This window comes from Oncorhynchus nerka, linkage group LG8, assembly GCF_034236695.1.
Source record: "Oncorhynchus nerka isolate Pitt River linkage group LG8, Oner_Uvic_2.0, whole genome shotgun sequence".
Lineage (NCBI taxonomy): Eukaryota > Metazoa > Chordata > Actinopteri > Salmoniformes > Salmonidae > Oncorhynchus > Oncorhynchus nerka.
In genome coordinates, this window is record NC_088403.1 from 17,985,170 (window position 1) to 18,009,494 (window position 24,325).

Genomic DNA, 24,325 nt, shown 5'->3' on the forward strand with positions numbered 1-24,325 from the left:
GTCACATGGATGAAAACCCTGTCAAACCGCAGCAACATTATACTTATATGATATGAATTACATTTAGAGGAGATGAGGAGAGGGATTCCCTCTACCCAGATCAGAGACAACAACTGACAGACAATAGAACTCACAGGGCTGAGCTTGCTTTCTGCATGTTGGCACCATGCAGGCCTATGCAACTGTAGGCCTTATAAAACATTTACTCACATCTGTCATCACTATTATGTTGACTGATTAATTCCAGTTAATCATTTTGGGTTGAAAACACAAATTTGAATATAAACCAAATTTGATCACATTCACATTTTCTCCTGACACACAAATGGACAATAAATACATAACTTTACCAGTCAGTTACCCTGACCAGATGGACAGGGCACATAGGCTGTATGCAGCTGCTGTTATTAGTAGCCTACAGTTGATCAGACTGAAAAATCATGAATCCTCTGATCCTAATCCTATGATCAGATGGACAACATGTCAGATCGGCCGATGAATTTTTGTTTTGTTTTGTAATAATGACAATTACAACAATACTGAATGAACACTTATTTTAACTTAATATAATACAGCATAAAATCAATTTAGCCTCAAATAAAATGAAACATGTTCAATTTGGTTTAAATAATGCAAAAACAAAGTGTTGGAGAAGAAAGTAAAAGTGCAATATGTGCCATGTAAAAAAGCAAACGTTTAGGTTCCTTGCTCAGAACATGAGAACGTATGAAAGCTGGTGGTTCCTTTTAACAGGAGTCTTCAATATTCCCAGGTAAGAAGTTTTAGGTTGTAGTTATTATAGCAATTATAGGACAATTTCTATCTATAAGATTTTATATTTCATATACTTTTGACTATTGCATGTTCTTATAGGCACTTTAGTATTGCCAGTATAGCCAGTGTAACAGTATAGCTTCCGTCCCTCTCCTCGCCCCTACCTGGGCTCGAACCAGGAACACATCGACAACAGCCACCTTCGAAGCAGCGTTACCCATCGCTCCACAAAAGCCGCGGCCCTTGCAGAGCAAGGGGAACAACCACTCCAAGTCTCAGAGCGAGTGACGTTTGAAATGCTATTAGCGCACACCCCGCTAACAAGGCAGTTAACCCACCGTTCCTAGGCCGTCATTGAAAATAAGAATGTGTTCTTAACTGACTTGCCTAGTTAAATAAAGGATAAATAAAGGTGTAACAAAATATATATTTTTAATTAATAAAAAATCGGCCAAATCGATGTCCAAAAATACAGATTTCCAATTGTTATGAAAACTTGAAATCGGCCGTAATTAATCGGCCATTCCGATTAATCGGTCGACCTCTAGTCATGATTACCATGTAGGTCTATGGAAGGAGGTGAGGCCTACGAGCCTCCTAGGTTTTGTATTGAAGTCAATGTACCCAGAGGAGGACAGAAGCTAGCTGGCTACACCATGGTGCTATACCAGAGAGTGCTGTTGAAGTTACTATTGACCATTGCAAAACAGTGTGTTTTAATGAATTATTTGGTGACATATGAATATATTTAGTATAGTTTTATCTAAAAATGATCACTTTTTTTGTTTTTATATATTTGGAGGGAGGGAGGGAGGGAGCTAAGAGGAGAGATGGATTATTAAGGAGAGAAAGAGTAAGTAAAGAGGTAAAGATATAGTAGTGGAGGTGAAGAGGGAGTAGAATAGTTTCATATGCAAGCAAACACCTCTGTCTCACTGTCTCACTGTGTGATCTTCTGTTCGTCCGTCGCTGCATGGCATCGACATTGTCTGTTTGCTCAACACCAGTCTGTCCTGTTCCCTCTGTAAGCTGTATTGCCCCTGTTGTATACACTATAGTCCCTCCATGTCCTTCCTCTGTTACTCTGGTTCTTTAGATATCAATATGCCATATCAATGATCATCAGAAGTACTTTTCTTACTCTTTGAGGGGCCGAACAACAGGAAAGAGAGATTGGATTCGTCACGACAACAAAAGACAACAGAAAAACAGGGAAACTCTTCCTGCAAGAATATAACTCCCCGTCTCGGGCAGGATGTATTTTTACCCCGAAAGCCCAAGCACACCTGCTGAGTGCCGAGGCGCCCAGGCTTTATTTTCCATCCATTATTCATACGCCAGCTCCATTATGAGAACACGTCCTGTCCTTATGAAGATACTCTCTGTCTGCCTCACAAGCTGTTCAGTGAAAATGCAGAGGTGTTGTAGAGACCTACAGTATGTGAGGAACAAAGGAAAACAGAATGGGATTTTGTTGGCAATGCACTGTGCATAGATCGTGTGGGTAAAATGTGTTCGGGTGAATGCATTGGCGAGGAAGAGGTCCGCAAACATTGGAACAGTGAAGAAGTAAGCAAGTGCACTGTGCTGCATGCAGACATACATAGACACACATGCATACATACATTTATACACACACACACACACACACACACACACACACACACACACACACACACACACACAGACAGACAGACAGACATGACACAGCACTCAAGTCCCCCTCTCTGTGTTCATTTTCTTCATCTCTGAGGTTTGGGTGAATTAGCTAGATGCTTTGATGATGATGCGGCACCACAGTATGCTGTTTTGACTGCAGCTCTGTATTCGCTGCAGAGCCCTGTTTTAGCACCCTCGGGGGGAATCTCCTCTTCCAGTACTCGTTTGCGGCGCTGCATATGTTTTGCTGAAATGTTCAGATTTTTTGCTCACTACGGTCACAGCCACTGTCAAAGAAGAGGAAATGCGATCGCTCCAAAACATGGCCTGAATTCTCGAGATTTCAGAGATAGGGGTCATTCTGCAGCACCGTTTTAATAGTGCATTAAACAAGAGCTTTTAAGCAGAGAGTGTTGTGAAACCCCAGGATGGATTCCACCATTTTAAAGGACATTATACTGGACAGTAATAAAGACAAACTCACACATATATACAACACATCCCTGCAGAGCACCAAGGACACATGCTTTAACACATGCCTGTGTGTTTTATTTTTTATATTTTTTATTTATCCATTATTTTACCAGGTAAGTTGACTGAGAACAAGTTCTCATTTGCAGCAACGACCTGGGGAATAGTTACAGGGGAGAGGAGGGGGATGAATGAGCCAATTGTAAACTGGGGATTATTAGGTGACCGTGATGGTTTGAGGGCCAGATTGGGAATTTAGCCCAGACACCAGGGTTAACACCCCTACTCTTACGATAAGTGCCATGGGATCTTTAATGACCTCAGAGAGTCAGGGCACCCGTTTAACGTCCCAACCCGAAAGACGGCACCCTACACAGGGCAGTTTCCCCAATCACTGCCCTGGGGCATTGGGATATTTTTTTTAGACCAGAGGAAAGAGTGCCTTCTACTGGCCCTCCAACACCACTTCCAGCAGCATCTGGTCTCCCATCCATGAACTAACCAGGACCAACCCTGCTTAGCTTCAGAAGCAAGCCAGCAGTGGTATGCAGGGTGTGCCTACCTAGCATACCAAAATCTATCTTCCTCACTCTCTTTATATTTTTCTCTCTTTCTCTTGCTCTCTTTCATGTCTCCATGAAAACTCCTCAAGTTCTTGAAACTGTCGACCGTAGAGCTACGAAGACGAAGAACCAAACGTAGCACAGAATTTTCTCCGAAAGAACCGAATCATGTGATTCAGTTCCATTAAACTTCTCTCCAAAAGAACCGAATCATGTGGTTCAGTTCCATTAAACTTCTCTCCGAAAGAACTGAATCATGTGGTTCAGTTCCATTAAACTTCTCTCCAAAAGAACCGAATCATGTGGTTCAGTTCCATTAAACTTCTCTCCGAAAGATCTGAATCATGTGGTTCAGTTCCATTAAACTTCTCTCCGAAAGATCTGAATCATGTGGTTCAGTTCCATTAAACTTCTCTCCGAAAGAACTGAATCATGTGGTTCAGTTCCATAAAACTCCTCTCAGAGTTGAAACCGGGGGGAAATGAAGGCTGTGTCATACATCAATCATCATCTGGCCTGACGTAGATCTCGAACACTAAAGTGGCTCAGCAACTCAGATAAAGACATGAAAAGCTGCCACGATGGAGTTCACGCTCAGTCACTTTCCCTCAGAAATGTAGGCCAACCTATAAAAGTTTTATCAAGAGAACACTAACACTTCTTTGTCTTGCATTCACACTCCCATAGAAACATACTTTATGTTACATCTAAGTTATTATTTTTCTCATACTTACCATGGATTTGTGTTTTATTGGCAGTTCCCGACAGACTGGCTTGTTACTTGTTGTGGCTCACACATTGGACATTGGAGAACCAGTACTATTGTGTAGTGGCTAGAGTGCTGTGATCAGTCTGTCAGTTTCAGAGATGTGATAGGAGATTGTCTGTCAGCAACACTGGGGTTCTGGGCTCCACTATGGGGCAGTGAGAGGCTTTATCAGGCCTTGGCAATTCAGAGAGAGAGAGAGAGAGATTGAGGTTTAGAAAGTAAGGAGGGAGGGGTGTGGAGAGAGAGAGAGGGGGTATAAAGAGAGGAAGGACACTAGTGGGAGAAGGACGGGGGAGAGCACAAGAAGGAGGTGAGGGAGAGAGAGAGAGAGAGAGAGGCGTCACTACAGACCCGGGTTCGATCCCAGGCTGTGTCGCAGCCGGCCGCAACTGGGAGACTCATGAGGCGGCGCACAATTGGCCCAGCTTCATCCGGGTTAGGGGTGGGTTTGGCCAGCTGGGATGTCCTTGTCCCATCGCGCTCTAGTGACTCCTTGTGGCGGACTGGGCACATGCACGCTGACTTCGGTCACCAGTTGTACACTGTTTCCTCCTACACATTGGTGAGATTGGCTTCCGAGTTAAGCGAGCAGTGTGTCAACAAGCAGTGCGGCTTGGCAGGGTCGTGTTTTGGAGGAAGCATGGCTCTCGACCTTCAACTCTCCCGTGTCCGTACGGGAGTTGCAGCCATGGGACAAGACTGTAACTACCAATTGGATATCACGAAAATGGGGAGAAAAAGGGTTAAAAAGTACATTTAAAAAAAAAAGAAAGATTAGACAGCATTTGAGAGATGAGAGAGGAAGGGGAAGAACAGAATGATGGTCATACAGAAACGGCTAGCAGAGTAGAGAGGAAGTGGGGAGGAGCAACAGAGTAAGACAGAGAGCCTCATGGTCCCAGAGTAATATCAGACACTAGCCACCCCGCTGACAGCTGAGTCCCCACTCTGTCAGTCACTCCATCAAACACTGTGACAGTCCCAGAGTCCCCAACAACACAACAGTAGCTACAGTATGCTGTGGTCCTGTGTACAGTGCAATGCCCACGGCAGATCACACTTCACGGACATCCCCATTCCCTTTCTAAAAGCCAACACACACACACGCTTGTACGCACACACACAACCACGGGTGCTCACATGCACACACGTGCTATCCCACACTTGCTAATGCAAGCACACACGCACACACATAAAGGCACACACACACACACACACACACACACACACACACACACACACACACACACACACACACACACACACACACCTCAGGCTGCCCCTGTGAAGGCAGTCTAGGCCTGTAGCTGCATGACTGTATCCCATGTCTGTGTGTCGCTGTCGGATTCCCCCAAAGTTGTTCTTCGTGTGTCCTCATAATAACTCCTCTGTGTGGTGTTGATGCAGTGTGTCTGTCCTCTTTTGAATACTGAAACTGAAATGCACTGTGGTCGTATACTGTCCTCTGTTCTGAGCTTGTGCTGTCTATACCGGACAGCCTCCGCTGACACACAGACAAACTGACAGACTCCTGTTCTTCTGACCCTGCACACACCTCGTATCACCAGAGACACAGAGAGAGGTTCACACAGAGGTCAAACCCCCTACTACGACCCAGCCAGCCAGCCTGGAGAAGAGGTCAAAGGTCAGCCAGCAGGAAGCAGAACCCTCACTCTGCCGTTTTCTCCTCCTTTCTGCAGCGACGACCTTCCTCCAGACTCACCCTCAGGTGAGGAGGGAAAGAGAGAGGGAGAAGGGGAGCTCCAGCCCCAGGTCCAACCCCAGCAGACTGAGCTCCAAGCCCAGCCCCAACCTGAACCCCAGCCTCAGCCTAAACCAGAGGGCACGAGTGTGGGCGAAACACAGCAGGAGGTCACCCCCGCAGCCTCCCGCTCACCAAGCGGAGGGGAACTCGAGCAGGAGGAGGGAGAACGAGGAGATAAGGAGGAGGAGGAGATAAAGCAGAAAGAGGTGGTGGATTCGCAGCAGGAGCAGCAGCATGAGGGGGAGGCAGCAGTAGAGGCTGAGGTGGAGGAGGAGGAGGATGGGGCAGAGGCCCGGGGGGGAGCGACGGGGAGGAGGGCCAGCCTGCACCACACAGCTTCCCCCATGAGGGTGCAGCGCAACGGGGCCTGCTCACACTCCGCCACCTCCGACTACGAGCTCTCGCTCGACCTCAAAAACAAGCAGGTAGGGTGTGTGGGGGTGGGGGGGGACGGTGTGATATGGGCGGGGGTAGGGGAGAGGGGGGTTCGGCTTGGGTTGTACTGTATGTCTTTGTGGTCTTTGTGGTCATTTGTTGAGGTTCTGTCTGAGGTCAAGGCTGTTTGTTTTGTCTGTTGAGGCTGTTGTTGATTTGGTTCATCTGGGATTGTTTGTTTGTTATGGCTGTTTTTTTGTGGATTGGCCTCGGCTGGCAGTTGATTGACATTATTTGCCTTTGAAGTTGGCTCTGCAGGCGTTCTTAGGGTGTTTTGGGTTGTTGAGTCTTGCTGTCTTCTACATTAACATGAGTCATCATCATCATCATCGCCACTGTCATTTTCACCTTCATTGACATAACATGGCTTTTGTCTTTTGAACAGATGTGGAACAGTGACCTTCTACTGAGGCGGTGTGTGTTCTGTTCTCACAGCACCTTCTTCTGCTGTGTGGCATCTTGCTGTTTAACGAATGGCTCACACTGTGTGTCTAAGTGTCCGGGAGGTTTTTAAATGGAACACATTTAGTTGCTTCCCACCGACTCTTTCTCTCACTCACACAATCACACATTCTCTTGTGTAAATGATACATCGTCATGGTAACAGAATGAAGTAATATTCCCAATGGTGGTTGTGCTGCTTGCATGGACTAAACTCATGTCTTCTCTCCTGCTCTGTTTGTCTTATGTTGTTTTCACCTTAACATCATATGTTCAGAGTTGCCATATGTCTAGACTAGAAACTCTACTGTACATGTAGTAAGTGTTCAGGAAATCATCCATGTGTGATGGCCCTGCTAACATACAGAGACCCATCTCCCTGTTCTGTGTCTCACATCTCATTTACATGGTGTGTGTGTGTACGTGCGCGTGGGCGTCTGTTTGTCAACTCTGTGTGTGTATGTGTGCCTGTGCATGCATGTGTGTGTGTTGTGTGTGTGTGTGTTCTCATCATCCCATTCATCTGAGACGTTGGATTCATCAGACACTCATCTGCATATGAGGGGCCTTGACACTGCATATGAGGGGCCTTGACACTGCATATGAGGGGCTTTGACCACCCCATTCCCCATCCCGTCCACTGACCTTCAACCAGGTAACCTTTCCATTCCCCATCTCATCCACTGACCTTCAACAAGTTAACCTTTCCATTCCCCATCCCGTCCACGGACCTTCAACGAGGTAACCTTTCCATTCCCCATCCGTCCACTGACCTTCAGCCAGGTAACCTTTCCATTCCCATCCCGTCCACTGACCTTCAACCAGGTAAGGTAACCTTTCCATTCCCATTCCGTCCACTGACCTTCAACCAGGTAAGACAACCTTTCCATTTCCAGCTCTCACAAAGATCATCAGTCACACCTCAAGACCAGAGAAAGAGAAAAGAGAGAGAAACTTGTGAGCGAACAGTGTAGTTTTCAAGGTGTAAAAACAACAACTTGCTGAACCATATACAGTGCCTTCATTTACGTGTTAGTCATTTATCAGACACTCTTATCCTCTTAGCGCGAAGATCGCTAGCGGGATCAAATTCAACAAAATCCGGTGAAATCGGAGCGCACCAAATTCAAAATACAAAATCGTAATATTAAACATTCATGAAAATACAAATGTAACGATACAAATTCTTTAGCTTAGAACCTTGGTAATCTAACTGCGTTGTCAGATTTCAAAAAGGCTTTACAGCGAAAGCATAGCATTTGATTGTCTGAGGACAGAGCCCCATGTCAACATATCTTTCAAACCAGCACTAGCAACACAAAATCATACATAGCGATAAAATAAATCACTTACCTTTGGAGATATTTCTCTGGTTGCAATCCCAAGGGTCCCAGCTACACAATGAATGGTTGTTTTGTTCAATAAGGTCCTTCTTTATATCCCAAAAACGAATTCAATAATCCAGTCTTTCAACATGCATACAAAGGATTCCAAAATGTTACCAGCAAAGTTCGTCCAAACTATGTTTTTTATTAATTGTCTAATATCTAAATAAAGGATAATATTTCAGACGGAGAATAGTATGTTCAATAGCAAAGGAAAAGAACGAAGAGTGCGCCCACATTCACGCTTGAAAAAAGACTACTTTTGCCCTGGTGCCCAACTTGGAACGACAACAAATACTTCATTTTAAAATTTTAAAAAGTCTTAAACCTTGTATAAAGACTGTTGACATCTAGTGGAAACCATAGGAACTGCGGTCTGGGAGGCGGAAATAAAATCTTTCAATAGCATTGCATTGGAAGTCATTCCAAGCTCAACATTTTTTTTTTTACGGATCAATTTTCCTCAGGTTTTCGCCTGCTATATCAGTTCTGTTATACTGACAGACATTTTTTAAACAGTTTTAAACAATCCTACCAATTATATGCATATCCTAGCTTCTGGGCCTGAGGAACAGGCAGTTTACTTTGGGCACGTCAGACAGGTGGAAATTCAGGAAACTAGCCTTACTCGCAGAGAGGTTAACCAGAGCGACTTACAGTTAGTCGCCCTAATTCACCCCTTATCACCCTCATCCTCTCCCCTATTTCAACCCTACTCTCCCTCATCCTCACCCCTATGTCAGCCCTTGTCACCCTCATCCTCACTCCTGTTTCACCCATTATCTACATCATCCTCACCCCTATTTCAACACTACTCTTCCTCATCGTCACCACTATTTCACCCCTTATCACCCTCATCCTCACCCCTATTTCACCCCTTATCTCTCTTACACTAACCCCTAGTCCTGATTAAGATTTAACCCCCCCCCACCTCGTCACTCTTTTAATCTCTCTTTTAAAGATGATCTCCTTCACTGCCTCCCTCTCTGTGTGTCAGGATTGCTTCACATGTCTGATGTGTTAGATTGATCTTCTGTCCGGAGAGAGAAACTCCAGATGAGGTTTCCTTTCACAGCCTACGGGTGGGGAGTAGGTCCTGCCACAGATTAGCGTGAGAATGATCCCATCACATGGACGATACCTTGAGGCTGTTTATACAGGTGAAGTCGGAAGCTTACATACACTTAGATTGTAGTCATTAAAACTCGTTTTTCAACCACTCCACAAATTTCTTGTTAACAAACTATAGTTTTGGCAAGTCGGTTAGGACATCTACTTTGTGCATGACAAAAGTCATTTTTCCAACAATTGTTTACAGACAGATTATTTCACTTATAATTCACTGTATCACAATTCCTGTGGGTCAGAAGTCTGCATACACTAAGTTGACTGTGCCTTTAAACAGCATGGAAAATTCCAGAAAATGGTGTCATGGCTTTAGAAGCTTCTGATAGGCTAATTGACATAATTTGAGTCAATTGGAGGTGTACCTGTGGATGTATTTCAAGGTCTACCTTCAAACTCAGTGTCTCTTTGCTTGACATCATGGGAAAATCAAAAGAAATAAGCCAATACCTCAGGAAAAAAATTGTAGACCTCCACAAGTATGGTTCATCCTTGGGAGCTAGAGATGAATGTACTTTGGTACGAAATGTGCAAATCCATCCCAGAGCAACAGGAAAGTACCTTGTGAAGATGCTGGATGAAACATGTACAAAAGTATCTATATCCACAGTAAAACGAGTCCTATATTGACATAACCTGAAAGGCCGCTCAGCAAGGAAGAAGCCACTGCTCCAAAACCGCCATAAAAAAGCCAGACTACGGTTTGCAACTGCACATGGGGACAAAGATCGTATTTTTGGGAGAAATGTCCTCTGGTCTGATGAAACAAAAATATAGCTGTTTGGCCACAATGAACATCATTATGTTTGGAGGAAAAAGGGTGAGGCTTGCAAGCCGAAGAACACCATCCCAACCTTGAAGCATGGGGGTGGCAGCATCATGTTGTGGGGGTGCTTTACTGCAGGAGGGACTGGTGCACTTCACAAAAATGATGTGGATATATCGAAGCAACATCTCAAGACATCAGTCAGGAAGTTAAAGCTTTGTCGCAAATGAGTCTTCCAAATGGACAATGACCCCAAGCATACTTCCAAAGTTGTAGCAATATGGCTTAATTAAGGACAACAAAGTCAAGGTATTGGAGTGGCCATCACAAAGCCCTGACCTCAATCCCATAGAAAATGTGTGGGCAGAACTAAAAAGCATGTGCGAGCAGGGAGGCCACTAAACCTGAGTCAGTTACACCAGCTCTGTCAGGAGAAATGGGCCAAAATTCACCCAAGTTATTGTCGGAAGCTTGTTGAAGGCTAACTGAAACGTTTGACCCAAGGTAAACAATTTAAAGGCAATGCTACCAAATACTAATTGAGTGTATGTAAACTTCTGACCCACTGGGAATGTGATGAAAGAAATAAAGCTGAAGTAAATAATTCCCTCTACCATTATTCTGACATTTCACATTCTTAAAATAATGTTGTGATCCTAACTGACCCAAGACAGGGAATTCTTACTAGGATTAAATGTCAGGAATTGTGAAAAACTGAGTTTAAATGTACTTGGCTAAGGTGTATGTAAACTTCCGACTTCAACTGTATGTGCTCACGTAGAGAGTTTTCATAGGATAAATGCCATAGTATATTGCTCACTCTATATTTAACGTAAATGTTTTTCAGAACCAACATTTTGGTATTTGGCAATGTAAGTATTGTATATTAGTACAATCATAGTTAATCATGACCAGGGCAAAGGTAGTGTTCACAAAAGGCTTTTGGTGTATTCTGACATCAATATTCCTGTCATTAGAATCTCCTTGCTCAAGGATAAACTGAGCCACAATGTGATTTTATACAGAATACATTTACGCAGCATAGCCTGCTCTGTAGGTAGTATCGGCAGTAAAGAGCTCATTGCAAGTACAAACCGTGGGTCCAGTCAGTCCTGTAAAAGAACCAATGGTCTAATAGCATTAGTTGTACAAGTGTGCCACTTGATAGGCTGGTTGATGAAGGCTCCCTCCTCTAACGGTCCCATTTGTCGAATACCCTCAATTTTGTCTCTGGGCCCATAATTGCCTTTTTGTTCCGCAGATTCCTTCTTGAGAAAGCATTGGATTCGAGCCTCATTAATCAAACTACATTTATCTCTGTAATGTTTCTCAGCGGCGGGGTGAGGGATGTTATCAGACTGCCTGTGTTCCCTCATAATCACACTCCAAACCTCCACCAGAGAGAGGGGATATTTATGAGCAATACATCTCACAATGCCATTATGGAAATGCGAGCTAAGTAATCCACATCAACCCAACTTTTTAAGGCAGATTTTTTTGTTGAGGGGTAAAGGCACTCCGTGTCTCAAAGTTCAATATGTTTACCCGAGCGTCTTTAAACGGCTGATGCTTAAAAATGGGTGGATTAGCACATTTTATCACACCGTTGGCTGGGTATGCTGAGAGCAGGGAAAACTGATCGTGTCACGTCTTCAATACTCTAGAGATGAAATGTTTTGGAAGACGGGTCGATGGAATCCTGTCAAGTTCGTTTTTTTAATCTTCTGCCAGCTTTTTGCGTCGGTTGAACTGTCTCACTTCATGCCTTTTGAGAAGTGAACGTAGAATCTCCAACTGCTTCTCACAACAAAGGTTAATAAACCTCAAAGGGTTGAAGCTGATGCTCAATAAGTCAACTACTTACTCGACCTCAGTGCTCCAGCCATTACCACGAGCCCGTCCTCCCCAATTAAGATGCCACCAATCTCCTGTGCTTGACCTACTGTAGGTTATCGCCTGACTCTTACGTTGTGGGCACCAAATGAATCTCCATTCCTGATAAACAGTAAGAGCTGTTCTGATTGATGCTCTATTCCTCAGAATTAGCTGTAGCCCTTTTTATGTTACAAAGCACTGTATAACGCCATAGTCATGTAAAGTTGACCATTTTCCTGGTGCAAATTAACTGACCTGACATGAATGAGCTTATAATTAGGAGGTAGCATTAGTCGTGCCCTCTCAACTATGTGTTTGCTGCATGCAAATGTAATCATCTGCTATTTAATCTCTGCCAGAACTCAATTTGAGGGTGACACTCATAAATATACATGGGTCACTAAGCTAAACGTCAATGAATACGATGAACGAACAAATTCAACTGAGGATACCTTTTTCTGAACACAAAATTCTTCAAAATCCCTGAAGTGTGTTTGGCTCATAATTGACTTCAGGCTGGGTTTGCATATGTGTTAATTTTGTTGTCCACCTGTATCGTGACATTTGGTGAGATGAAGTGAATGGGTTGCGTGACAGACTGTGAATGCCAGCTCGTCCTTGGAGACTATTCACCCAGATGAATGCAGCCAGGGAGAAGGCCAAGAGATACCATCCATAGCACATTTCTCTGAATAGCCAGATCTGATAAGCCAGAACAAAAAATAGCACTTCAAAAAAACAGATTGTTCCCCATAGAAGGTCTGACCTTTAATATTGGAAACCATTTTCATTCCTGACATAAACATCCCCCCCGAAAACAAACTCTGAATGCGCTATTTCTGCAAGCCTTGAGGTATTAATATTTCAGTGGCAAAGAGGCAGAGTCCCATCTCTCATACACAGACAGGTCTTGTTTCAATTCATCACCAGCAACTCCATACGCTCATCAGGTCAAAGGCCTGGTTGTGTGTGAATTCTGTCTGTCCTATAAAGTCCACTTGGCTCTCGTCCTTTGACCCCTAGTGTGTAACGTTTGGTTATCAAACCATATTATAACCCCAAAATACCATTTGCCTCATGTTAGATCGGTGTCACCTCAGCATTTTTAAAATAAATATTTCTGGATTTTTCTTTGAAGAGTTTTCAAAACTGTTCCTGGAGAGCTACCCTCCTGTAGGTTTTCACTCCAACTCTGTTCCTGGAGAGCTACCCTCCTGTAGGTTTTCACTCCAACCCTGTTCCTGGAGAGCTACCCTCCTGTAGGTTTTAACTCCAACCCTGTTCCTGGAGAGCTAGCATCCTGTAGGTTTTCACTCCAACCCTGTTCCTGGAGAGCTACCCTCCTGTAGGTTTTAACTCCAACCCTGTTCCTGGAGAGCTACCCTCCTGTAGGTTTTCACTCCATCCCCAGTTGTAACTAACCTGATTCAGTTTATCAACCAGTTAATTATTAGAATCAAGTGCGCTAGATGAGGGTTGGAGTGAAAACCTACAGGATGGTAGCTCTCCAGGAACAGGGTTGGAGTGAAAACCTACAGCATGGTAGCTCTCCAGGAACAGGGTTGGAGTGAAAACCTACTACAGGAGGGTAGCTCTCCAGGAACAGGGTTGGAGTGAAAACCTACAGGAGGGTAGCTCTCCAGGAACAGGGTTGGAGTGAAAACCTACAGCATGGTAGCTCTCCAGGAACAGGGTTGGAGTGAAAACCTACAGGATGGTAGCTCTCCAGGAACAGGGTTGGAGTGAAAACCTACAGGATGGTTGCTCTCCAGGAACAGGGTTGGAGAGCCCTGCTCTACCATATCTCCATTGCCTCTCAGTCTACCTCTTTTAGTTCCACTACCCACCTTCCCCCTCCATCCCACCATCTCTCTCTCCTGCTCACCCAGGCTTTCAGTGTCTAATGGAGATGGCAGAATGTACCAGAGAGATACAGGCTCAGATAAAGCTGTGATGGGACCTAAATTCTTTATGCGCCGTCCCCTACCAACTCATTCGGAAGGCAAAACAAACAAGCCAAACTGACGCCTTTAATCAAAGCAGCCCCCTCCCAGCTCCCGGCTCAGATCCAAAGCTATCTCTGCCTCAGACATTATTTCTGTCATTCGTTTTGACGAGTGACAACTTTCTGAGGGATGGGTTGTGGTTATTACCTAACTCTGTTTTTTTAAGCCTACCCATTCTGTCCAGACGAAGTCAGCAGAGTGACGAAGCTGATTTTGTCATATTGAGTGTGTACTCAAAGTTCCGTCTGTCTGAACATTCCAGATAGATCAAAAGTGATGAATATTCAAGGCAAGGCCCAATACCGGTCTGCGGGAAGAGAAAGCGATGTTCTCATTCTGAGATGCCTCACAGAGACTATAGACTGTAGCTTAAAGGGCCAGGCTCATTCAGAATGACTTTGATATTCTCCCAACATCTCTTCCCTTTCTCACAGCGGCCTCGCTGCAGTGCAATGTAAAAGGGATCAGATAAGATGGATTTCTCAGTGTCATTTCGGTTTTCTAAAGAGCCTTTCTAAGGGATGGAGTTCTCCAAATGACAATGGGCTGAGATTGCATCATGCTGCAGCCACCCCACTTATCGCAAATTGCAAAGCCTAGTGTGCATTATTGCATGGCTATCTGTTCTTCCCCATAGAAGTCTATAGGATGCAGGTGACTTTGCTTGGGACTGCAGAGTAGTAGTTGAAAGTATCACGTTGATCCCCTGGTGGCCCCGCAATCCCTTCTAAAACCATTCGCCCAATTGCCTTTGAGCCACAGGGGGATATTTGACGTGAGCGGACTCAGTCCATATATATTTCGGATCCTGTCCTCGGTTCAAGTCCTCAACTGAGCAGACATATGTCGAGAAACCTTGTGACAAGATGGAGAATAGCACCACATTTTTGATGTTCTCAGAGAACATTGGAGAGATCAACCCATAGGGATAGTGTAAAGGGTTGACACAGTTTAACTGAAGAGGGTATAACTGACACATCCATAGGCCAGAGATTGCCACAGCCATCACATGCAAAGAAACTCAAGAAATATATAGAATTTGATTGTTCTGTGAAGAGAGTTGGTAAAGGTTCCATGCATTTTTTTTATCCCTACCCAAATCAAATCAGAACTGACTTTTTATCTCACAGTCGTTTATTTCCAGGCACAATTAATAGCTTTCAGGTTATTCAGTGTAGAAGAGAGAGTAGAGTGCATCTCAATTGCACCCACAGATAGTGGTTCTGATTTATTGAAGGCAATGAACGTTTTGGCCACACAGATATGAGACAGATAGTAACACATTTTTTCTCCCTCTCCTAAATATGCCTTTTTTTCTGTCAAGATCATTTACTATCAGCATCTCTTGCTGAAGACCCTGGAAGTGACCCTACTCTACTATACTGTATAATACCATGCTGCTGAAGACCGTATCTGTGACCCCACTCTACTATACTGTATAATACCATGCTGCTGAAGACCGTATCTGTGACCCCACTCTACTATACTGTATAATACCATGCTGCTGAAGACCGTATCTGTGACCCCACTCTACTATACTGTATAATACCATGCTGCTGAAGACCGTATCTGTGACCCCACTCTACTATACTGTATAATACCATGCTGCTGAAGACCGTATCTGTGACCCCACTCTACTATACTGTATAATACCATGCTGCTGAAGACCGTATCTCTCTACTATACTGTATAATACCATGCTGCTGAAGACCGTATCTGTGACCCCACTCTACTATACTGTATAATACCATGCTGCTGAAGACCACTCTACTATACTGTATAATACCATGCTGACCCTGTGACCCTCTACTATACTGTATAATACCATGCTGCTGAAGACCGTATCTGTGACCCCACTCTACTATACTGTATAATACCATGCTGCTGAAGACCGTATCTGTGACCCCACTCTACTATACTGTATAATACCATGCTGCTGAAGACCGTATCTGTGACCCCACTCTACTATACTGTATAATACCATGCTGCTGAAGACCCCACTCTACTATACTGTATAATACCATGCTGAAGACCCTGTGACCCCACTCTACTATACTGTATAATACCATGCTGCTGAAGACCGTATCTGTGACCCCACTCTACTATACTGTATAATACCATGCTGCTGAAGACCACTGTACCCCACTCTACTATACTGTATAATACCATGCTGCTGAAGACCGTATACCTGTGACTATACTGTATAATACCATGCTGCTGACCCCACTCTACTATACTGTATAATACCATGCTGCCGTGAAGTATAATACCATGCTGCTGAAGACCGTATCTGTGACCCCACTCTACTATACTGTATAATACCATGCTGCTGAAGACCGTATCTGTGACCCCACTCTACTATACTGTATAATACCATGCTGCTGAAGACCGTATCTGTGACCCCACTCTACTATACTGTATAATACCATGCTGCTGAAGACCGTATCTGTCTACTATACTGTATAATACCATGCTGCTGAAGACCGTATCTGTGACCCCACTCTACTATACTGTATAATACCATGCTGCTGAAGACCGTATCTGTGACCCCACTCTACTATACTGTATAATACCATGCTGCTGAAGACCGTATCTGTGACCCCACTCTACTATACTGTATAATACCATGCTGCTGAAGACCGTATCTGTGACCCCACTCTACTATACTGTATAATACCATGCTGCTGAAGACCGTATCTGTGACCCCACTCTACTATACTGTATAATACCATGCTGCTGATCTGTGACCCCACTCTACTACCATAATACCATGCTGCTGAAGACCGTATTCTACTATACTGTATAATACCATGCTGCTGAAGACCGTATCTGTGACCCCACTCTACTATACTGTATAATACCATGCTGCTGAAGACCGTATCTGTGACCCCACTCTACTATACTGTATAATACCATGCTGCTGAAGACCGTATCTGTGACCCCACTCTACTATACTGTATAATACCATGCTGCTGAAGACCGTATCTGTGACCCCACTCTACTATACTGTATAATACCATGCTGCTGAAGACCGTATCTGTGACCCCACTCTACTATACTGTATAATACCATGCTGCTGAAGACCGTATCTGTGACCCCACTCTACTATACTGTATAATACCATGCTGCTGAAGACCGTATCTGTGACCCCACTCTACTATACTGTATAATACCATGCTGCTGAAGACCGTATCTGTGACCCCACTATACTGTATAATACCATGCTGCTAAGACCGTACTGTGACACTATACTGTATAATACCATGCTGCTGAAGACCGTGTCTGTGACCTCACTCTACTATACTGTATAATACCATGCTGCTGAAGACCGTGTCTGTGACCTCCCTCTCCGAGGGTATTTCAGGGGGAGTCGCGACAGCAAAAAACATATTTCCAATTCACATGTGTGTAATTCACACTTGTACCTGTGACATAGGACAAATACAAGCACCCACTAATATTATAATATTACAGTGCCTTGCAAAAGTATTCACCCTCCTTGGCGTTTTTCCTATTTTGTTGCATTACAACCTGTAATTTAAATGTATTTTTATTTGGATTTCATGTGATGACATACACAAAATAGTCAAAATTGTGAAGTGAAATTAAGAAAATTACTTTTTTCAAAAAATTCAAAAAACAAAAAGTGGTGTGTACATATGTATTCACCCCCTTTGCTATGAAGCCCCTAAATAATATCTGGCGCAATCAATTACCTTCAGAAGTGACATAATTAGTTAAATAAAGTCAACCTGTGTGCAATCTAAGTGTCACGTGATCTGTCACATGATCACAGTATATATACACCTGTTCTGAAGGCCCCGGAGTCTGCAACACCACTAAGCAAGGGGCACCACCATGCAAGCGGCACTATGAAGACCAAGGAGCTCTCCAAACAGGTCAGGGACAAAGTTGTGGAGAAGTACAGATCAGGGTTGGGTTATAAAAAAATATCAGAAACTTTTAACATTCCACAGAGCACCATTAAATCCATTGTAAAAAAAGTGGAAAGAATATGGAATCACAACAAACCTGCCAAGAGAGGGCCGCCCACCAAAACTCACGGACCAGGCAAGGAGGGCATTAGTCAGAGAGGCAACAAAGAGACCAAAGATAAACCTGAAGGAGCTGCAAAGCTCTACAGCGGAGATTGGAGTATCTGTCCATAGGACCACTTTAAGCCGTACACTCCACAGAGCTGGGCTTTATGGAAGAGTGTCCAGAAAAAAATAAGCAAACATGTTTGGTGTTTGCCAAAAGTTATGTGGGAGACTCCACAAACATATGAAAGAAGTTACTCTGGTCAGATGAGACTAAAATTGAGATTTTTGGCCATCAAGGAAAACGCTAAGTCTGGAGCAAACACGACACCATTAATTACCCAGAGAACACCATCCCCACAGTGAAGCATGGTGGTGGCAGCATCATGCTGTGAGGATGTTTTTTATTGGCAGGGACTGGGAAACTCATCAGAATTGAAGGAATGATAAGGGGTGCTAATTACAGGGAAATTCTTGAGGGAAACCTGTTTCAGTCTTCCAGAGATTTGAGACTGGGACAGAGGTTCACCTTCCAGCAGGACAATGACCCGAAGCATAGTGCTAATGCAACACTTGAGTGGTTTAAGGGGAAACATTTAAATGTCTTAGAATGGCCTAGTCAAAACCCAGACCTCAATCCAATTGAGAATCTGTGGTAGGACTTAAAGATTGCTATACACAAGCGGAACCCATCCAACTTGAAGAAGCTGGAGCAGTTTTGCCATGAAGAAATGGCAAAAATCCCAGTGGCTGGATGTGCCAAGCTTATAGAGACATATCCCAAGAGACTTGCAGCTGTAATTGCTGCAGAAGGTGGCTCTACAAAGTATTGACTCTGGGGGGGGGTGAATAGTTATGCACGTTCAAGTTTTCAGTTTTTGTTGTCTTATTTCTTGTTCGTTTCACAATACAAATATTTTGAATCTTCAAAGTGGTAGGCATGTTGTGTAAATCAAATGATACAAACCCCCCCCAAAAATCTATTTTAATTCCAGGTTGTAAGGCAACAAAATAGGAAAAATGCCAAGGGGGTGAATACTTTCGCAAGCCACTATATATATATATATATATATATATATATATATATATATATTAGCACTTATTAACACACCATATATATATTATATTAACACACTATTCCCCTTAAACCACTCGAGTGTTGCATTAGCACTATGCTTATATATATAATAGAATGTGCTGCCAACCTAAAACACCTTTCATTTTGTGATTTCATTTCTCATTCATATTCTACCCTCTTACTTTTTTGTCTAACTCATTCCCTCATTCTGTTTCCCTCCCTCTCTCTCTTTACCTCCCTCTCTCTCTTTACCTCCCTCTCTCTCTTTACTTCCCTCTCTCTCTTTACCTCCCTCATTCTGTTTCCCTCTCTCTCTATTTTTACCTCCCTCTCTCTTTACCTCCCCCCCTCTCTCTCTTTACCTCCCTCTCTCTTTACCTCCCCTCTCTCTACCTCTCTCTCTCTTTACCTCCCTCTCTCTTTACCTCCCTCTCTCTCTTTACCTCACTCTCTCTCTTTACCTCCCTCTCTCTCTTTACCTCTCTCTCTTTACCTTTCTCTCTGTTTCTTTACCTCCCTTTCTCTTTAACTCTCTCTTTACCTCCCTCTCTCTTTACCTCCCTCTCTCTCTTTACCTATCTCTCTTTACCTTTCTCTCTGTTTCTTTACCTCCCTTTCTCTTTACCTCTCTCTTTACCCCCTCTCTCTCTTTACCTCCCTCTCTCTCTTTACCTCTCTCTCTTTACCTTTCTCTCTGTTTCTTTACCTCCTTTTCTCTTTACCTCTCTCTTTACCTACCTCTCTCTCTTTACCTCTCTCTCTTTACCTCCCTCTCTCTCTTTACCTCCCTTTCTCTTTACCTCTCTCTCTCTCTTTACCTCCCTCTCTCTCTTTACCTCCCTCTCTCTCTTTACCTTCCGCTCTCTCTTTTACCTCCCTTTCTCGTTACCTCTCTCTTTACCTCCCCCTCTCTCTCTACCTCTCTCTCTCTTTACCTCCCTCTCTCTCTTTACCTCCCTTTCTCTTTACCTCTCTCTTTACCTCCCTCTCTCTCTTTACCTCCCTTTCTCTTTACCTCCCTTTCTCTTTACCTCTCTCTTTACCTCCCCCTCTCTCTCTACCTCTCTCTCTCTTTACCTCCCTCTCTCTCTTTACCTCCCTTTCTCTTTACCTCCCTCTCTCTCTTTACCTCCCTTTCTCTTTACCTCCCCTTCTCTTTACCTCTCTCTTTACCTCCCTCTCTCTTGACCTCCCTTTCTCTTTACCTACTCCTCTCTCTCTTTACCTCCCTTTCTCTTTACCTCTCTCTCTCTCTTTACCTCCCTCTCTCTCTTTACCTCCCTTTCTCTTTACCTCTCTCTCTTTACCTCCCTCTCTCTCTCTACCTCCCTTTCTCTTTACCTCTCTCTTTACCCCCCTCTCTCTTGACCTCCCTCTCTCTTTCAGCTCTTATATTGATATTATGTGCACCATGGAGGGTGAATATTGAAAGTGTAAAAACGTTGTTAATTATAAGGCAGCCTCTCTCTCCGTGCTGATTGATCCCGCTGTACACCAAAAGGATTATGGGTCTCGTAGGTGCTACATTTGCGGCGTCTTGTCACCCACCATTACTTTTCTTTGCTCTGAGTAAATGTTCAGGTGTCCAATATTGTTCCTCTCTAATGACAATTTTTTTGTGTTGAGGGAGTGTTAAATTGTCCGTCCCATTTTTGTGACCTTAACATTTACATGTTCAGGTTCATGTCCATTTGCATTAGATCCAATCAATGTCATTATGTTTCAAATGTCGTCATGGTCACCTCTTGTCATTTGGAGTAACTGCAGCCTTATTTGATTGGAAAGTATCACATTCATTGTATTTTTGGCAATTTAAAGAGGTATTCAGGGCATGTCTTTGTACATGTGGATGCTGGTGTGTAGAGACGGCATCTTGTTCATCTTGAGGGAGAACCAAGTGCTAAGTGGTATTATGTATGTCCTTTGTATTTGTGTTGTCTCCCTGCTTTTATCTCCAACTCCTCTGCCTACAGCCAAATCCCCTCTTCATGTCATAGAATGTTTTGTTACCCAACTGCCTTGTACTGTCAAGTGCTGCATGTAGCGTTCAAATACCCAAGCAGCTCAGTTTCACCCATACCTCTCCTGTCTCCCTCTCCTCCGTGTTTTCCAGATCGAAATGTTAGAGCACAAATACGGCGGCCACCTCATCTCCCGCCGCGCTGCCACCAAGATCCAGACCGCCTTCCGCCAGTACCAGCTCAGCAAGAACTTTGAGAAGATCCGCAACTCCCTGCTGGAGAGTCGCCTGCCGCGGCGCATCTCCATGCGCAAGGTGCGCGTGCAGAACGCTGAGGGCTTCTCCGCAGAGCGGGCGCTGGCCGAAGGCTGCAGCCTGGCGGGTATCCCCCTAGTGCGCTCGCCATCACTGCCCGCCACAGTGGGCGGCACCCTGACCGACCTGGAGGACTCATTCACAGAGCAGGTGCAGTCGTTGGCAAAGTCCATCGACGACGCACTCAGCAACTGGAGCCTGAAGACCATGTGCTCCCTCCAGGAAGGAGGGGCCTATCAGTTCAGTGCAGAGTCCTTCAGTGCGGCCGGGGGAGGAGGAGAAGTGGGAGGAGGGTTGGACCAGGCTTTTCTCCAGAGCATATCAGGTGGGGAGAATACAGGCGACCTGCCCCGCAGCGCCAGCAAGCTGCTGATGGCCTTCCGCGACGTGACCGTTCAGATTGACAATCAGAACTTCCGCATGTCCTCCTCCGTCATGGAGTCATCGGCCTCTGTCTCCATGGGCAACTGCGTCCAGCAGCAGCAGGGGGGTGCAACCACCACCCCCACCATGCCCACCGCTCCCCCGCCCTCACCCCCTAAAAAACACTCCCCTCCTCCCCCTGAAGAGGTCACCGCCGAACCCACAGACCCTCCTGTCCCTCCCTACGAGCCCCCTCCGCCCCCAGAACCAGTGGTAGAAGTAGAGGGGCAGGACGCCGACTTCCCTGCGCCCCCGCCCAGTGAAGAGGAGCTAGAGGAGGAGGAGGGCCAGCAACCCCCCTTGACCCCCCTGGACAAACTAGCCAACCCACAGACCCGAAGGTGGTCATCCAGCCCGTCCAGCCACCTCAACCCCAGGATGGTGCACCCTCAGTGGCAACCCCATCCACCGAGGCCCTGGAGGCCAAGCGGAGCGGCTCGGAGACGGCTGAAACCAGTTCCGAGCAGATAAGCTGCAGCAACAGCACTTCCACGGAGGCACGCTCGGCATCGGAGGCCTCATCCAAGGAGGCCCTGCAGGCCATGATCCTCAGTCTGCCGCGCTACCACTGCGAGAACCCGGCCAGCTGCAAGTCGCCCACACTCTCCACCGACGTCATGCGCAAGCGCCTCTACCGCATCGGCCTCAACCTTTTCAATGTGTGAGTACCCAACCATTCCCTCCTTACCCAGGCTGGGTTAGTGAAAGAAATAGGTGGAAATTAGGTGGTGATGCTATTGCTAAAATCTAGCCAGTGATCGGCGAATGGGAGTGAACTGACAAAAATTCATCCATGGACAAACAATGCTCTTACATGACACACACAGACGCGCACACGCACACTCACACTCACACACACACACACATACGGGTGGGGGTTTACAATCATGGATCTCACCATGAGACAGCACTTTATCTTCTGTAAGTTTCTCCATGATTTTCACTGCTCGCAGCTTGCATCTCTCTCTTTCTCCCTGCCCCTCTCTCTTTCTGACTACACATATCATTCTCTATTTACATCTCTCACACTAAACATATCTTTCTCTATTTACACCATCTCTCTCTTTCTCCCTGCCCCTCTCTCTTTCTGACTACACATATCATTCTCTATTTACATCTCTCACACTAAACATATCTTTCTCTATTTACACCATCTCTCTCTTTCTCCCTGCCCCTCTCTCTTTCTGACTACACATATCATTCTCTATTTACATCTCTCACACTAAACATATCTTTCTCTATTTACACCATCTCTCTCTCCGCCCTTTTCCTCCCCCTCTCCCTCCCTCCCTGCAGCTGTGGTTAACCGCCTCTGTTCTGCAGAGCGCCTGTCACCTTCTGTTTGTCTTCGCGCTCAGAAATATCTTCCCTCTTTTATCTGCGGCTGTCTCCTCTCCCCTTATATGGTCCATATCCACATAAGCCGAGATCAGCCTGGAGAGGGAGAAACTGTATGCCATGATCCCCAGATTAGAATACCACAGATGTCGTCATTAAGGGACGTCTCTATATTGTCCTCTAATAGTTGTTTTAAGCATGGAGCGTCTGTGAACCTCCCAGAACGAGAGGGCGAGAGAGTGTGAGGGAGAAGGTGGTGGGGAGAGGGGGATAAGGAGATTGGGAGAGAGCTGCAGAAACGGCCTCCATGTAAAAGCTCACATGCTGCAGCATCATCACAGCAGACACACACACACACAAATATAAACACACACAAATATAAACACACACAAATATAAACACACACACACACAAATATAAACACACACAAATATAAACACACACACACTTACTCAATTATATAAACACACACACACACACACACATACATTCGGAAAGTATTCAGACCCATTTTTCCCCCCACATTTTGTTATATTACCTTATTCAAAAATGGATTTAATTAATTTTTGTTCCTCATCAATCTACACACAATACCCCATAATGACAAAGCAAAAATAGTTTTTTTGACATTCAGACCCTTTGCTATGAGACTCGAAATTGAGCTCAGTTTCCATAGATCATCCTTGAGATGTTTCTACAACTTGATTGGAGTCTGTGGTAAATTCTATTTATTGGACATGATTTGGAAAAGCACACACCTGTCTATATAAGGTCCCACAGTTGACAGTGCATGTCAAAGCAAAAACCAAGCCATGTCGAAGGAATTGTTTGTAGAAGGGTACCAAAACATTTCCGCAGCCTTGAAGGTCCCCAAGCACCTTTAAGAATAATTTAAGAATCATTCTTAAATGGAATAAGTGTGGAACCACCTGACTGTCCAAACTGAGAAATTGGGAGAGAAGGGCCTTGGTCAGGGAGGTGGCCAAGAACCCGGTGGTCACTAACACAGAGCTCTAGAGATCCTCAGCGGATTTGGGAGAACCTTCCAAAAGGACAACCATCTTTGCAGCACTCCACCAATCAGGCCTTCCTGGCTAAATTCCCAATCTGGCCCTCAAACCATCATGGTCACCTAAT

The 24,325-nt window shown here is 44.8% G+C and overlaps 1 protein-coding gene across 1 annotated transcript in view; it reads left to right on the top strand.

Annotated features, from left to right (window-relative positions):
• Positions 1-24,325, top strand: part of LOC115126721 (IQ motif and SEC7 domain-containing protein 3-like) — a 193,747-nt gene that overhangs the window by 84,350 nt on the left and 85,072 nt on the right. Inside the window, 3 exon segments of the mRNA XM_065021490.1 lie at positions 5,937-6,426; positions 21,266-22,178; positions 22,181-22,511. Of these exon segments, the coding sequence (XP_064877562.1) occupies positions 5,937-6,426; positions 21,266-22,178; positions 22,181-22,511 (1,734 nt within the window).